This window comes from Ahaetulla prasina, chromosome 2 (assembly GCF_028640845.1).
Source record: "Ahaetulla prasina isolate Xishuangbanna chromosome 2, ASM2864084v1, whole genome shotgun sequence".
NCBI lineage: Eukaryota > Metazoa > Chordata > Lepidosauria > Squamata > Colubridae > Ahaetulla > Ahaetulla prasina.
Window position 1 is genome coordinate 4266482 of NC_080540.1, and position 15369 is coordinate 4281850.

Here is a 15369-nt window from a genome sequence, read left to right on the forward strand (position 1 = left end):
AAACAAGACAAAAAGAATTCTACCTCTGCCTACCAGCATAAGGTGGTGCTGCTTTAAGCTGCCCTACTTCTACTCCTACTCTTCCTGCAAGCAAGAGGTGCCTCAGAGACTTGGCTGAGAGAGAAGGCATCGATTACTGAGATGTTTTTTTCTGGAAAACTTATCAGGGTGCTCCTTCGATCCACAGGGACTACTCACTTTCCCTGAAGAGACCCCTTGCATGCTGTGTGGGGAGGGTTGGCGGGGCCCACCGTTCGCAGCTGCTTCCCCCTCTAGCCGCCCAGCTGGCAGCTCAGGGCAGACAATGGCCCCAATGACTTCACTCCCCAGCAATGAGTTTAAGGAGTTTATATCTATAGTAAAATATATACGTCCATATCTATATATTTATAGCTATACTTATTTATATATTTATATTTTAGATATATATCAGCTCTAACCAATAAGTGTACAAAATTTTTATATCTTTGCATACATACATACATACATATCTAGGCCTAAAAGAGACACTTGTATAGCTAAAATACTGTATGCTATTCTGGAAAAATCTTTTTCGGGTAGGAAAAATGATGAGCACAACAACTATCACTAAGATAAGTAAGAAAGCAGCTCCAAACCCTGCCTCTACAACCTCTTCGTCGGCAAACAAATCCTCAATAGAGAGTATGCTTGGAACAGAGAAAACAGGCTCAACACTAAACATCCAGAGTATGCAAGCCACACTATTGATGATACAAGAGGCAATGACTAAAACACAGGAAGCAATAGCAAATAATCAAAAGAAACAAACAAAAAGAAATCATGAAGAAATCAAATATGAAATGGGAGAAATGAAAGAAGATATTAAAAGAATGGACGATAAAATAGGAAACATCCAGCAAACTATCCTTAAAAACGAACAGAGAATAAAAACAGAGACAAAAATGGAATAAGTAGATAAAAAAATGGAGAAAATGGAACAGAAATGTGTGCTTGCCAATAGAGATCTAGAAGAATCGATAGTGTTTTTGGAGATGGAGAAAGTGTCCTTCTTCCTAAGGTTTCAAAATATTATGGAAAATAAAGACTTAGGATTTCAAAAAGAACCACAAGAATTAGACAAGAGTTTACAAGGCACAAAGGACAAATTGATTAAGAAAATTTATATTTATTGAGATATAAAATGGAGAAGGAGGTAGTCAAAGAAACTGATAATCTGGGCCAATGTTTTTTGGTTATAACATTGAATTGGAGAAATGGGAGAAATGATGGAACAAAAACTATAAATTGATGATGTCTGTAGCCTACAAGGAAAACATGTATATAATGTTTATAGGTGGCACCTACCACCAGCAAGACTGGCTAAAATGCTCCCAATACCTCATCAACTTGTTGGAAATGTAAATAAATTATTACCACATATGGTGGACATGCCCCAAAGTAAAACAATATTGGAATAGAATAAGATAACAAAACAGTGAATAGGTATGAAACCAGAACTATTTTTGTTAGGAATACTTCCAGGGAATTATGACAAGAAAATACAATACTTAATTATACATATCACAACGTGACTGGTCATGAACAAGGCTTTTTAAAAATGGTAATGTGGCAATGTGATTATTTAGTTTTTTTTTATTAGCCTTGCAGAATTCCAAGTCAAAGAATTACCAAAAAAATGGGTCTCTAGCAGTCACTACTACAGTGATACATTTATTCCTATTAGTTGAAGGACTTGTTAAAAAATTACTTCTTGTAAACTCATAGTTGGAGGAGTACCTAGCAGAACCAGTTAACCTGTGGTCTTTAAAAAAACATTTCCTAAACAGAATCTGAGGGTAGAATTGTGTCCCCGTAAGAGTCTACAGAGAAAGCTATGCTGGTTGAGAGCAACTTGAACCTGCTATTAACCTGTCCATGTCGCACAGGATCACAAAAGTAATCCAGTCCAGACAAGGGAGGGAAATAGAAAGAGAACAAACTCTGCACACCCACTTGACTTCCTGAAGGAAAGGAGAAAACGTCTAATAATTTTTCCGTTTCTTACTTGATTTGGAGGTTCAATCACAGTTTGAGCTCCATCATAAAAACCAGAAAGCTTGATTCTTTGTTTCTCTGTAATGATAAAATAATTTCAAAATGCATATTTAACAAAATAAGAGGAGGTATGCTACAGAAGAGAAGAAGGTAAGAAAGATGGGATCTCTCTGGGTAATGGAGGATCTCCAATTACCTCCTGAGGTGTCCTGACTTTGATCTTCCCAAGGGATCTTCCTGAAAAATAGCTTCTGAAGGGGATTTGATGGATTCTTCTTTCCCTCAGGATCTCTGATCTCCACACTGCAGCACTTCAAATAGGAGGAAGGAAAAAAGGAGAATAAATATGCATCACACGGCATAAAGTGGATTCTTATATTCAGAACATTATGAATGTCAGAGAAGTTTGGGAAGGAGGGGTAAAGTATTGAAATACATTCTTTATTCCCTTTTGAGTTTACTGGATTAAAGTATCTCACTTGCAAGTCAACCTGCTCCTTCTGCTCCTCTGCCTGGCTCAGGAGGAAGCCTTCAGCCAGGGCCACTGCTAGGGAGCTGGTCTCTGCTCCACATTCCCTCACCCAGCCCTCCATCTCTGGGGGCAGAAGGAACAGGAGGTGCTCCAGAACCACCAGGTCCAGCATCTGGGCTTTGGTGTGCTTTTCTGGTCTCAGCCATCGCCTGCAAACGCCATGGAGTCGGCTGCAAATTCCTCGGGGACCCTCAGCCTCCCAGTATTGGATGAAATTCCAGGGCTGAACTTCTGAAGGGAGGATGGTTTCCTCCTCCAGGATCTTCTGTCCGGTCCTTGTCCACAGCTTCCCAGGCTGAGCAGCTGAAGGGCCTTTTCCACTTCCCTCCTTTCCCAAAGGTTGTGTCTCCATCCTTTCTCTCTCCTGCAGAGCAACTCCAAATGGCTCCAAGGACTCTTCTGGGTCTCCAGATGTCTTTTCTTTCACAGGACCATTTCCGGTGCCTCAGGACTGATCCCTCCAAGTTATTCCGCTCTTTTTTTTTTTTTTTTTTTTTGCAGAAGAGAAAATTTTGCCTTGCAAAGATTTCAAATAGCTTCGAGTTTCTGTATCTGAGATGGAGAGAAAAATAAACGCCAAGAATTAGAAAGTAGAATTTCAGCACTGAACAACCTTCACCCAACCTGCCTGGAGCCCCAAACGGCTCATCTCAGTGCAGGGCCGGGAAGGAGGCAGCTGGAGAGGCCACCCCGGTGCTCTCCCCCTCAGGAGACAGACCGGGCTGCGGAGGATGGGGACCCTGAGGAACCTGGTGCGAATCCTGCCTCCTTGCCCAGTTTCTCTCCTCTCCTGCTGGGCCTCTCCTCCCCCCCACACTCGGACTCTTCCCCGGCAGGAAGGGAGCCCTGGATTCTCACCACCTTCCCGGCTTCTTCCGCTTCCCCCTGCATGGAGAGGGCGGTTGGGGAGCATGGGTCCCGGAGTTGAAGCCAGAGGAGGGCCTGCTGTGGGTCTCTCCCTCCTCCGCCTCCCTTTGTCCCGGAAAAACTCCCAAAAGCTTTAACCAAAAACTTTCTACTATTGACCTCACCCCATTCCTAAGAGGACTATAAGAGGCGTGCATAAGAGCACAAAAGTGCCTACCGTTCCTGTCCTATTGCTTCCTTTCATTATATATACGCTTATATGTTGTTAGTTGTTTCATGCTTATGCTTATATATACTGTTGTGACAAATAAAATAAAATAAAAATAAACTCACCCGGGTCACATCTGGATCTGCCCCGGCCTCGGGGGGGGGGGGGGAGTCACAAGGGTTAAGGAGAGCGAGTGCAGCGTCCTAGAGAGGCAAAGCTCTATGATGTCACTTCCTTTGCAGACTCCTCGGGAAAGGCAGCTGTGACTTTCGCCTTCTAGTGGGCTAATGGGGAAGTGCCTGATTTTATTTTATTTTTTTATTTTTTATTTTTGTCATAACAATATCCATAAGCATCACACAAAACAATTATATAGTATATAAACATATATATGAGGAAATATAAGGAAGTATAAGCATATATATATATGTAGGTCTTTGGTTGTTCGGGTTTTCTCCCGTGTAAAATTGGAAGTGTCTTGGCGACGTTTCGACGAAGTCTCATTCGTCATCTTCAGGCTTCAGCTTCGTGCTTCTGGGAGCAATGTGTGATCGCAGCTGTTTCTTCCTTTTAGCTGCTAGTGGGGGTTTGAACTGATTGGGTGGGAGTTTGGCTGTGCTCTGATTGGCTGGGGGTTTTTTTGTGCTCTGATTGGCTGGGGGTGTGTCCTGTTTGGGTGGGGGCTTGGTTGTGCTCAGTTTAGTCTGTGTTGCAGAGGGACTTGAGCTGGTGAGCTGCATAGCTGTTGTTTGGCTTTGTGGTCGTGCTACATCTTCATAGTGGGTGTCAGTCTGCTGCATGTAAGGATTGGAGGGGTTTGAAATGGCTAATGTTGCAGCTGCGGTCTGGCTTCTGGTCCTTGGTCGTGCTTCATGATCAGTGTGGGTTTGGGTCTGCTTTCTGGGTGGATGTGCAGTGGTGACATCCTGTGTGGACCTCGTGAGTGTGGGTCTGGTGTCATTCCTCGTGTTAGGGACTCGTTTGTCAATAAGGGCAGGTTTCCAAATGGCTGGTAGGCGGGAGGTATCATCTCGTTTGTTCATGCTGTATGGGCGTTTTTCTATCTCAATGGCTTCTCTGATTATTCTGTTGTTAAAATGTTCAGTTTTGGCGATAGTTCTGGTCTTTTTAAAGTCAATATCATGTCCTGTGACTTTAAAGTGTTGGACCAGGGAAGAAGTTGGTTCCTCTTTTTCGACTGAGTTCTTGTGTTCTTCAATGCGTGCACTTATTCTTCTGTTGGTTTGTCCAATGTATGTGGAGGGGCAGGTGGTGCATGGGATTTCATATACTCCTTGATTTTCTAACTCAATTTTGTCTTTGGGGTTTCTTAGGATGGTGGATATTTTTCAGTTTGTGCAGAATGCTGTCTTGATGTTGTGTTTGTGGATTATATATGAAAAAAAACACAATAGGACAGGAACCGTAGGGATGTTTGTGATCTTATGCATGCCCCTTATAGTCCTCTTAGGAATGGGGTGAGGTCAATAGTAGAAAGTTTTTGGTTAAAGCTTTTGGGATTATGAGAAGAGACCACAGAGTCAGGTAATGTGTTCCAAGCACTGATAACTCTGTTACAGAAGTCATATTTTCTGCAATCTAGATTGAAGCGGTTAATATTAAGTTTAAATCTATTGGTTGCTCTTGTATTATTGCAATTGAAGCTGAAGTAGTCTTTAACAGGGAAGGACATTACAATAGATGATTCTATGAGTTAAACTTAGGTCTTGTCGAAGGCGACGGAGTTCTTAGTTTTCTAAACCTAGGATTTCAAGTCTGGTGGGATAAGGTATTTTGTTGTTTTCAGAGGAGTGGAGAACTCTTCTTGTAAAATATTTCTGGACACGTTCAATTGTATTGATGTCAGAAATGTGGTATGGGTTCCAGACAGGCGAGCTGTATTCAAAAATTGTCTAGCAAATGTTTTATATGCTCCAGTTAGTAGTGTAGTGTTTTTGGAAAAGAAGCTACGTAAGATTAGGTTTACAACTCTTAGAGCCTTTTTTGCTATGTAGTTGCAGTGGGCTTTGGCACTTAGATTATTTGATATGAAAACTCCAAGGTCTTTAACAGGGTGGGGGTCATCTGTAAGGTAATGTCCATCAAGCATGTACTTAGTGTTTGGGTTCTTTTTTCCAATATGCAAGACTGAGCATTTGCTGGTTGAAATTTGGAGTTGCCAAGTTTTAGAGCAAGCGGTTAGAAGATCAAGGTCTTTTTGAATGGTAGATGTATTGTCGGTTAAATAGTTTGACATCGTCTGCAAAGAGAACACAATTACTTCAGATATGGTCACAAAGATCCATATATTCCACATATTCCCTTCTCTTGGCAGGTGCTCCCTAGTGGATTTTATGTAAATTTACAGGATTACCTGAAAAATGCGGGAAAGAGGAACGCATCTGAGGGACTGGCAGGGATGATGGTCATAGGAGGAGGAGGAGCAAAGGCCCCTCTCAATGCCTCCATGCCCAAGAAAAACTTTATGCTTTCCAGATAGGGCACTTTCTCCCTCTCCTTTCCTCTCTAGGCACCGTCTGTGGAGAGGGAGAAACATGGAGCTTTGGTCATAAGTGGAGGAAGAGCGTCCTAGAGCGGCAATCGTTTGTGACGTCACTCCCGTAGCCGCCTCCTCTGGAAAGGCAGCTGTGACGTTCGTCCTCCAGGGAACAATCAGGAACCGCCTGACGTTACCTTCTCTTAGCAGAGGGCTCCCCCTGGTGGATTAGGGGCAAAGTGCCAGGATTGTAGAAAGGGCGGGAAGCAGGAGGGCACCTGAGGGGAAGGGAGAGAGCAGAGATAATAGACATGGGACTAGGGGAAAAAGCCCCTCACAATTCCTCCTTGCCCAAGAAAAGCTTTGTGGTCTCCAGAGGCAGCAATTTCTCCCTCTCCCTCTCCCTCTCCTTTCCTTTCTAGGCGCCGTCTGTGGAGATGGAGAAAAATATCTCTGGAGGATTTGAAATCACTTCTCTCAGGAACAGCTGCCTTGAAGGCTGGGCAGAGATTGGAGGAGGCCTCAAAAGGGTCCAAATCCTGCCAGAAACAGCCAGGCGGTTAGAAGAGGACCAGGAGAATCTCTGGGAAACACAGCTTGTGTCTTGTAGTTGTTGAGAACTCTGGCCGTGTGTCAAGCAGGAGCAGCCCAGCTGGGCGGTCGAGAGCAGTGCTGTCAAGAGGACCAAGAGCCCCCATGAGTCGCTCATGCCAGTGGCTTCAAGTGATGAGTGTATCAAAAGCAAAATCCAGGACTCACCCATCGTCTGTATGTTTTGGAAGGGAGATAAAAATAAATCCTGCAGTTTCTTGCTGCCCCCGTGCAAACCCCATCATGGGCAATAGCAGCTGAGCCTTCCCCCTTCCGAAACATGCCAGGATGTGATCTGAATAAGACCTGGCTTGACCTGCTATTGAAATGCCTCCTGGCTCTTTCCCAAAGGGAGGGTGGCTCTATGTTTCGCTGCCTTCTGCAGTGCAAAGGGTGGCAGGTGAGTCCCTCTTTTCGCTCTCGACATGCTCGCTGCTCGCTTGCAGCAACTGGGATTGCTGCAGGCTGGTACTGGCAGCAGGCAGAGGCACAGGACCAGCCAGTCCGTATCCAGAAGCCACTGCAAGCACAATTCAGGCAACTGCTGCAAGCACACTTCGGGAAAGAGTCAGGAAGTGTTTCCTGTCCCAATAACATGTTCTTTGAGGAATATGCCTGCCCTGGAGTTCTTACTTTTTAGGGATGTATTACTTGGAACCTTGACATTGGGATGGAAGGGAGGGAGGGAGGAAGCAAGGAAGGACCATAATTAATTCAGTGCTATTGTAACTTGCGTGGTTACTTTATAAATGATTGTAAATCAAGGAGTATCTGGGTTGGCTGATAGGCTGGCTAACTAGGGGAACATAATATGGATCCATATTTCTCTGCCACTGCTTTCTCTTAATAAAACTACTTGCTTTAATGCTCCATGTGTGCACAAAGCTCGGAACAGACGCATATTTCCAAAATGCTAGAATTATTGTGAACAAAATTACCATGGCACTAAATAAGTGACAACTGCAAAATGTTACCCGGCAGCTTTGAAAGCAAACAAAATTCTGGGATACCTCACCAGATGTATCACCAGAAAAAGGAGGTCCTAACCCACTACATAGGGCTTTAGTGAGTCCTCAATTTGAATACTGGGTCCAGTTCTGGAGACCTCACTTAAAAAAGATACTGGTAAGATTGTTTGAGTCCAGAGACGGGCAACATGAGGGAAGGCAAGGAAGATCACCACAAAATTAGGACAAGGAGCCCAGGAGTTGCCTTTTCTAATTCAGTATCACTCTAACCCCGTTCCCCTTATGGTTTTGTTTCTCATTTATAACTTGCATTACATAATGTAAAGCAGGGTGGAAAGGCAGATTTTGACAATATTAAGCAAAGTAAGACAAGTTGAAACAATATTAAGGGATTCAGGACTACTGCATTTCTGACTGAAACTCTGCTTTAGTGGATATCAGAGGGAGTTTCTTGAAATGATTGGGGAATCTCCAGCACTTAAATATTGGCAGCCACATATCACTTTGAGGCCAAATGATAGCATCATCTCCAGTGATGCTCATGTTTTTTTTAAAACCTCAAACTTAGCAAAAAAACACAAGAAAGAATTGAGGAGTCAGAATCAGAATTGAGCTAGAAGGGAACTTGGAGCTATTCTAGTCCAGCCCTCTGCTCAAGCAGGAGGTCCTGTACCATTTCAGACAACTGACTATACAGTCTCTTCTTAAAAACATCCAGTTATGAAGCACCCACGATGTACGAAGGAAAGCTGTTCCACTGGTTAATTGTCCTCACTGTAAGGAAGATTATTAATTTCAAATTGCTTTTCTCCTTGATTAGTTTACACACATTATTTCTTGTCCTGCACTCTGGTGCTTTGGAAAATAAATTGATATCCTCTTCTTTGTGGCAGCCTCTCAAGTCCTGGAATACTGCTATCACGCCACTCCTAATCTTTCTTTTCTCTAGACTAGCCAAACCCAAAGCCTGCAGCAGTTCTGCATGTTTTAGTCTTTGGGCCTTTAATCAGCTGCTCTTCTTTACACTTTTTCCAAAGACTAAACATCCTTTTTGTAATATAATGTCCAAAACTGGATGCAGTATTCCAAGTGTGGTCTCACTAAGGCTTTATAAAATAGTATTAATTTATAATACTAGTTTGATTCTATGCCTGTTTATACAACCAAGGATTGTCTTAGCTTTTTTGGCTGCTGTCTCATACAGGTGACTCATATTTAAGTGATCATCAATTCGGACTCCCAAGATCCCTCTCACAGTTAATGTATTTGAGCAGGTTTCATGTATTCTGTTTTTCCCACCCAGCTGTAAAACCTTACTTTTCTCCACATTAAATTTCACTTTTTTGGAGTCAACCTTGCCTCATTTGGATCAGAAAGGCACAACAGGCGTACACATTAAAATCTATAGACATGGCGGGTCAGAGGTTAGAATGCAGTACTAGAAGCTAACTGCCCACAGCCAGTAGATTGATCCTGACTGGCTCATTGTTGATTCAGCCTTTCATCCTTTTGAGGTCAGTAAAATGAGGACCCAGATTCTTCGGGACAATATGCTGACTTTGTAAACTGCTCAGAAAGTGCTGTAAAGCATTGTGGAGTGGTAGATAAGTCTAAAGTGGAATTGCTATTGCTATATACTTTCTCCTGAGTGTGGATCCTTGTATGAGAAGTAAGATGACAATTCTGAGCAAAACTTTTTCCACATTCCATGCATTTAAATGCATTCTTCTCTGTGTGGATCATCTTATGGGAAATAAGATTATCTCTTCGAGGAAAGGTCTTTCCACACTACGTGCATTTATATGGTTTCTCCCCTGTATGGATCATTTTATGAGAAGTAAGAGCACTGCTCTTAGTAAACGTCTTTCCACATGCCATGCATTTATATGGCTTCTCCCCTGTGTGGATCTTTTTATGGGAAGTAAGATAACTGCATTGAGCAAAGGTCTTTCCACACTCCAGGCATTTGTACGGCTTCTCCCCTGTGTGGATCATCATATGGGAAATAAGATTACCTCTTCGAGGAAAAGTCTTTCCACACTCAGTGCATTTATATGGTTTCTCCCCTGTGTGGATCATCTTATGAGAAGTAAGAGCACTGCTCTTAGTAAACATATTTCCACACTCCATGCATTTAAATGGTTTCTCTTCTGAATGGATCTTTTTATGGGAAGCAAGATAGCTGCCTTGAGCAAAGGTCTTTCCACACTCCATACATTTAAATGGCTTCTCCCCTGTGTGGATCATTTTATGGGAAATAAGATTACCTCTTCGAGGAAAGGTCTTCCCACACTCCATACATTTATATGGCTTTTCCCCTGTGTGGATCGTCTTATGGCAAATAAGATGACCTCTTCGAGGAAAGGTCTTTCCACACTCCATGCATTTATATGGTTTCTCCCCTGTGTGGATCTTTTTATGAGAAGCAAGATAACTGCGTTGAGCAAAGGTCTTTCCACATTCCATGCATTTGTATGGCTTCTCCCCTGTGTGGATCATCATATGGGAAATAAGACGACCTTTTCGAGGAAAGGTCTTTCCACACTCCATGCATTTAAATGGTTTCTCCCCTGTGTGGATATTTTTATGAGAAGCAAGATAACTGCGTTGAGCAAAGGTTTTTCCACACTCCATGCATTTGTACGGCTTCTCCCCTGTGTGGATCATCATATGGGAAATAAGATGACTTCTTCGTGGAAAGGTCTTTCCACAATCCATGCATTTATATGGCTTCTCCCCTGTGTGGATCATCTTATGGGATTTAAGATTACCTCTTTGAGCAAAGGTCTTTCCACACTCCATGCATTTAAATGGCTTTTCCCCTGTGTGGATCATTTTATGAGAAGTAAGAGCACTGCGTTGCACAAAGGTCTTTCCACACTCCATGCATTTATATGGTTTCTCTCCTGCTGCTTGGAGGGTCTGGGTTGTGTGGGCTACAGGTGCTTCTGAACACCATTTCTCTACAGTGTGAATCCTTTCATGGGACGTAAGATTCCCGCTTGTTCTAAAATGTTTTCCAGATTCCATGCATTTATAAGGATCCTTTTTTGTGTGAATCACTTTTTGAGACGTAAGGAAGTTATTTCCAAGAGAAAGAATGAATGTACCATTGTAATTTTGTCCGTTTTGTCTTATAGCATCTTCTCCTTTGTTTTGTGTTAAATGGTGTTCGTTTACATGTAATTTATCTTTGATCAGCTGCACACTTTCCCCAATATATTTTTTCCTTATTTTCTCTTGTTGGGCAAGAAAGTCTTGCATCGGAGCATTAGTGGAAGATGAGCTATCCTGATTCCAATTATTTGACTGGTTTCTCTCATGGCTTTCTAATTCCATTCGAATTCCAAAGTTCTCCATTTCAACTTTAGTATTGATCACTTGGAACAATCCACAGGAATCTTGATTCTCCTGCCCATTATTACCTTCAAAGGAAAAGAGAAATGATAATACAGTTAGAGTAAAAGATCAAAATGTATAAAGTCAAGGAACATTCTGAATTTTTCTAAAATTTCATTATGTTGTATTCTGTATTCTTTCAGTGGTGTGATGTAGACATGATGATTTCTGTATTCATGAGTCATAAAAGCTTTGAAAATACCTACAAAATATCTTTCTTTACAATCTATATATATAAAAGCAAAAACCACTCACGCATTAATGACGAAATCTCCAGAAACGTAAAATCTACAAACTTGAAATTTGCCACGTATGTTCCTCTTGACTTCTAGGTGCTCACTAAGAAAGGATTTTTCGAAATGACCATCAGAGCCTTAGTATTTCCTTTATTATTATAACACGCTCTGATGTGAATTAGATGTTCTACTCCCTCTCCCAACTTGAAAATAACTCTGGAGAGAATGGGATAGTATAGGACAGGCTTCTGTGGGGCAAGCCTCATGAAGAGAAGTGGCTAGAAAGCCTGAGGGAGAGAAAGGGAGAGGAGAGGATCTATGGGGCCAGCCTAAGGAAGAGAAGGAGATAGGGTAAGAGAAGCTTCTGTGGAGCTGGCCTGAGGAGAGGTGAGGAGAGGCTTTTGTGGGGCCAACCTGAGGGACAGAAGGGGAGAGGAGAGGATCTATGGGGCAAGTCTGAGGGAGAGAAAGGGAGAAGAGAAGCCAATCATAACTACTCATTAATTTTAAAACTCTTAACTGTCATTCAAAGTCAGATTTCATTTTGGGAGGTTTCAGAGGACAAATGACAACACATTCCTCTCACATGACCTCCAGGGGACACATAAAAGCACTTAATGTAAAATAGGTTTTATCAATGGTTACCGATAAGAGGTAGAAATTAGATGAAGAAAGAGCACGGTTATGTATAAATTAAGCATTAATGTTGTTTATAAGTATGCTAATATAATCAATAGTATTACAAATAAACTAACATAATTATAAATATGGTTAGAATCATTCTGTTGTACTACTACTATTGCTATCAATATATATGTTACGATTTTTTTTTTTTTTTTGTAAAAGGTATGCCCGGACAATACACTATATTCAAAATGTTAATATATAAATTAAAAAAAACTTGAGTGAAAAAAAAAGCACACCCCATTCTTTTCAGCCTCTTAAGTTCAAATAGAAATGGAAAAATACAGATAAGATATGGCACAGAAAGAATCTAAACAAAGAAACATTGCCTCTTTCCTTCTTTGGAGTAGGAGAAGGCCCGATTGTTTCCTTCTTCCTCCCAGGAAATAATATCAGATTAGTGATTTTTTTAGTAAAAGGCTAACGATAATCTGTATTCTTGAACACTCGGATTGGGGACTAGAAAACTCTTACCCAGAGAGACCACGTTCCTATGATTTTCCAGCATGACTTCCGAATGCAGCGCTTTTTGGTCAGAATCCAGCTGAGACCATTCCTCCTCAGAGAAATACACAGCCACCTCCTTGAAGGACACAAGACTCTCCTGAACATGGAAGAACAAACAGAACAGGAGGATTTATTTATTTATTTATTTATTTAATCGCATTTTTATACCGCCCTATCTCCCGAGGGACTCAGGTCGGTTTACAGCCTAATAAAAACATACATATAAATACAAAATAAAACACCAATTAAAAAACTTATTAAATAAGGCCGAATATTAAAATTACAATAAGATAATAAAACCCCATTAAAACCAAATTTAAAATTTAAAATTCTAGTCCAGTCCAGTTTGCAATATCTGTTCATCTTCATTAAAGATTTAGACAAGGGGATTGAAGGAAAACTCATCAAATTTGCAGACAAGAACTAATTGACAGGAATATCAACACTCCAGAAGATAAACGAAAGAGATAGAAGGACCAACAGATTGGGCCCCATCTAACAAAATGAGAATCAATGGGGAGAAATGTAAGGTTCTTTATTTAGGAAAGAAAAACTAAATGCACAGGTATAGAATAGGTGATACCTAGCTCAATGGTAGAAAGTGCAACAAGGATCTTGGATACTTAATTATATGTATCACAACAACAGCGAGAATAATATATACATAACATTGGAATAATAATAATATACCAACAGAAGAAAATTTGATAAGAAAAGTTTGAGAGTACGCAGAGACGGATAAACTCACAAAAGAAATACAAGATTAGGAGCAAACAGAATACTACATGATATGGGATAAATGGTATGAATGGTTAGAGGAGAGGTATAAAGGGCACGGAAAGATAAAATGAGGAAGATACAAGAGTTTGAATGCAGTAACAAACATGTAGAAATGGAATTGACACAAAAAGAGAGAATTGTTCAATAAAATTATTTTTTTAAAAAAGAACGGTTGCTGGGTATGTCTAGTTTAATGAAAAGTAGAACTAGGGGTGACATGGTAGCAGTGTTCAAGGTCTAAGGGGCTGCCACAAGAAGAGGAGGCCAACTTATTCTCCAAATCACCTGAAAGTGGGACAAGAAGCAATGGATGGAAACTAATCAAGGAGAGAACCAACCTACAACTAGAGTGGTATGACTTTCTTCTAGAAGTTGTGGATGCTTCAACACTGGAGATGTTTAAGAAGAAATTGGACAGCCATTTATCTGAAATGTTATAGGGTTTCCTGTCAGATCAGCCCTCTGCAAACTCTCATCTCTCGAGGAGCGCTTGCTGAAGCGGCGTGGGAAACTTCGTCCGGGCTCGAGAGATGAGAGCTTGCAGGGGGCCGATCTGGCGTCCCCAATGGAGAACAAAGTCCGGCTGCTCCCTGGACCAGTCACCGTTTACCACTCTGAATTCCAAGCGGCAGGAGACGAGGATTGCTTTGTGCCACTGGCTGGCGCAAATATACCAATGCGGAATGCTGATGCCGTGCAAGTTTAAGTAATGCTTCGCTCCTGCACTTCTTCTGGCCCTTGTTGGTGCTCTGCGGACCTCGGTTTCTCAGGAAGATGCTTGACTTCCTCTCAGCCCCAAGACTGGCCCATGATATGAGAGAGAAAGAGAATCAGAGAGAGAATAAAAGAGAGAATCGGAGAGAGAATCAGAATGAGACAGAGAGAGAAAGAGACAAAGAATGAAAGAGACTGAATGAAAGAGAATGAGAGAGAGAGAGATAGAATGAGAGAGTGTGAATGAGAATGAGAGAGAATGAGAGACAGAGAAAGAGAATGAAAGAGACAGAATGAGAGAAAGAGACAGAATGAAAGAATCAGAGAGAGAATCAGAATGAGAGAGACAGTGGGGGAGAGAGAGAGAGATGAGAGATAGAATGAGTGGGAGAAAGAGAGGACAGAAAGAATGAGAGAAAGAATGGGAGAGGGGACAGTGGGGGAGAGAGGGAGGGAGGGAGAGAGAGAGAGAGTAGGGAGAGTGCCTGAAGGACCCTATCCCACCATCACTGGGAGCCCAGGCGCTTCAGCAAGCAGTAGGCTGCATTTCTATTAGTGGTCCGAGGGATTTAAAATTATGAACTTGGTGGTCCCTGAGGTCCAAAAGGTTGGGGACCCCTGGACTAAAAAACCTCTAAGATCCCTACCAACTCTGAATAACTCTGTTATTCTGCTCCATTGTTCCCAAATTCCCAAAGCAAAGATATGCACTAACTTAAATGGCTGTACTTCACACAAGTCCCATTTTTTGGTAAGAAAAAGGACAATTCTGAAAAAAATTTTGACTGAATAAATATTTGGGGCAAGTTTTATCAAGTTGATTGATTCAGTGCTTTTCAGTAAAGTAATCCCACCTCTGGATCAACTGATTTATCACTCTATCATTTATTGGTCTAGTAGTCTGAGCCAATGAATGAATGAGAGAAACAAAGAAGAGAAAATTCTCTGTGGTCATTTCTCAGCCTTTGCAAAGCGGGAATGTTTGAGCTCCTGATCCAGGCAGAAATCAGAGGATTGGAAATTATTTTGCACCCAAAGTACTGCAATTACATGCTCTATGTGGCCATTCTCTTTCGATTTTCAAATTCTGCTTTATTTTTTAATATGATTTCCTTATTTTTTGAATAACTGGACATGACCAAGGCTTTTCAAAAGCGGTAATGTGGCAATGTGAGTATTTAGTTATTTTTCATTAGCCTTGCACAATTCTAAGTCAAAGAATTACAAAAAAAATGGGTTTCTAGCAATCACTACTACAGTGATACATTTATTCTTATTAGTTGAAGGATCGTTAAAAAATTACTTCTTGTAAACTCATAGTTGGAGGAGTACCTAGCAGAACCAGTTAACCTGTGGTCTTTAAAAAAATA

General features: G+C 41.5%; 1 protein-coding gene across 1 annotated transcript in view; it reads right to left on the reverse strand.

The window, feature by feature from the left end:
• Window positions 1-15369, reverse strand: part of LOC131189474 (zinc finger protein 91-like) — a 47901-nt gene that overhangs the window by 30826 nt on the left and 1706 nt on the right. The window contains 7 exon segments of the mRNA XM_058165547.1: window positions 2027-2094; window positions 2213-2327; window positions 2496-2992; window positions 3322-3433; window positions 7088-7231; window positions 9204-11104; window positions 12473-12602. Coding sequence (XP_058021530.1) covers window positions 2027-2094; window positions 2213-2327; window positions 2496-2992; window positions 3322-3433; window positions 7088-7231; window positions 9204-11104; window positions 12473-12602 — 2967 coding nt within the window.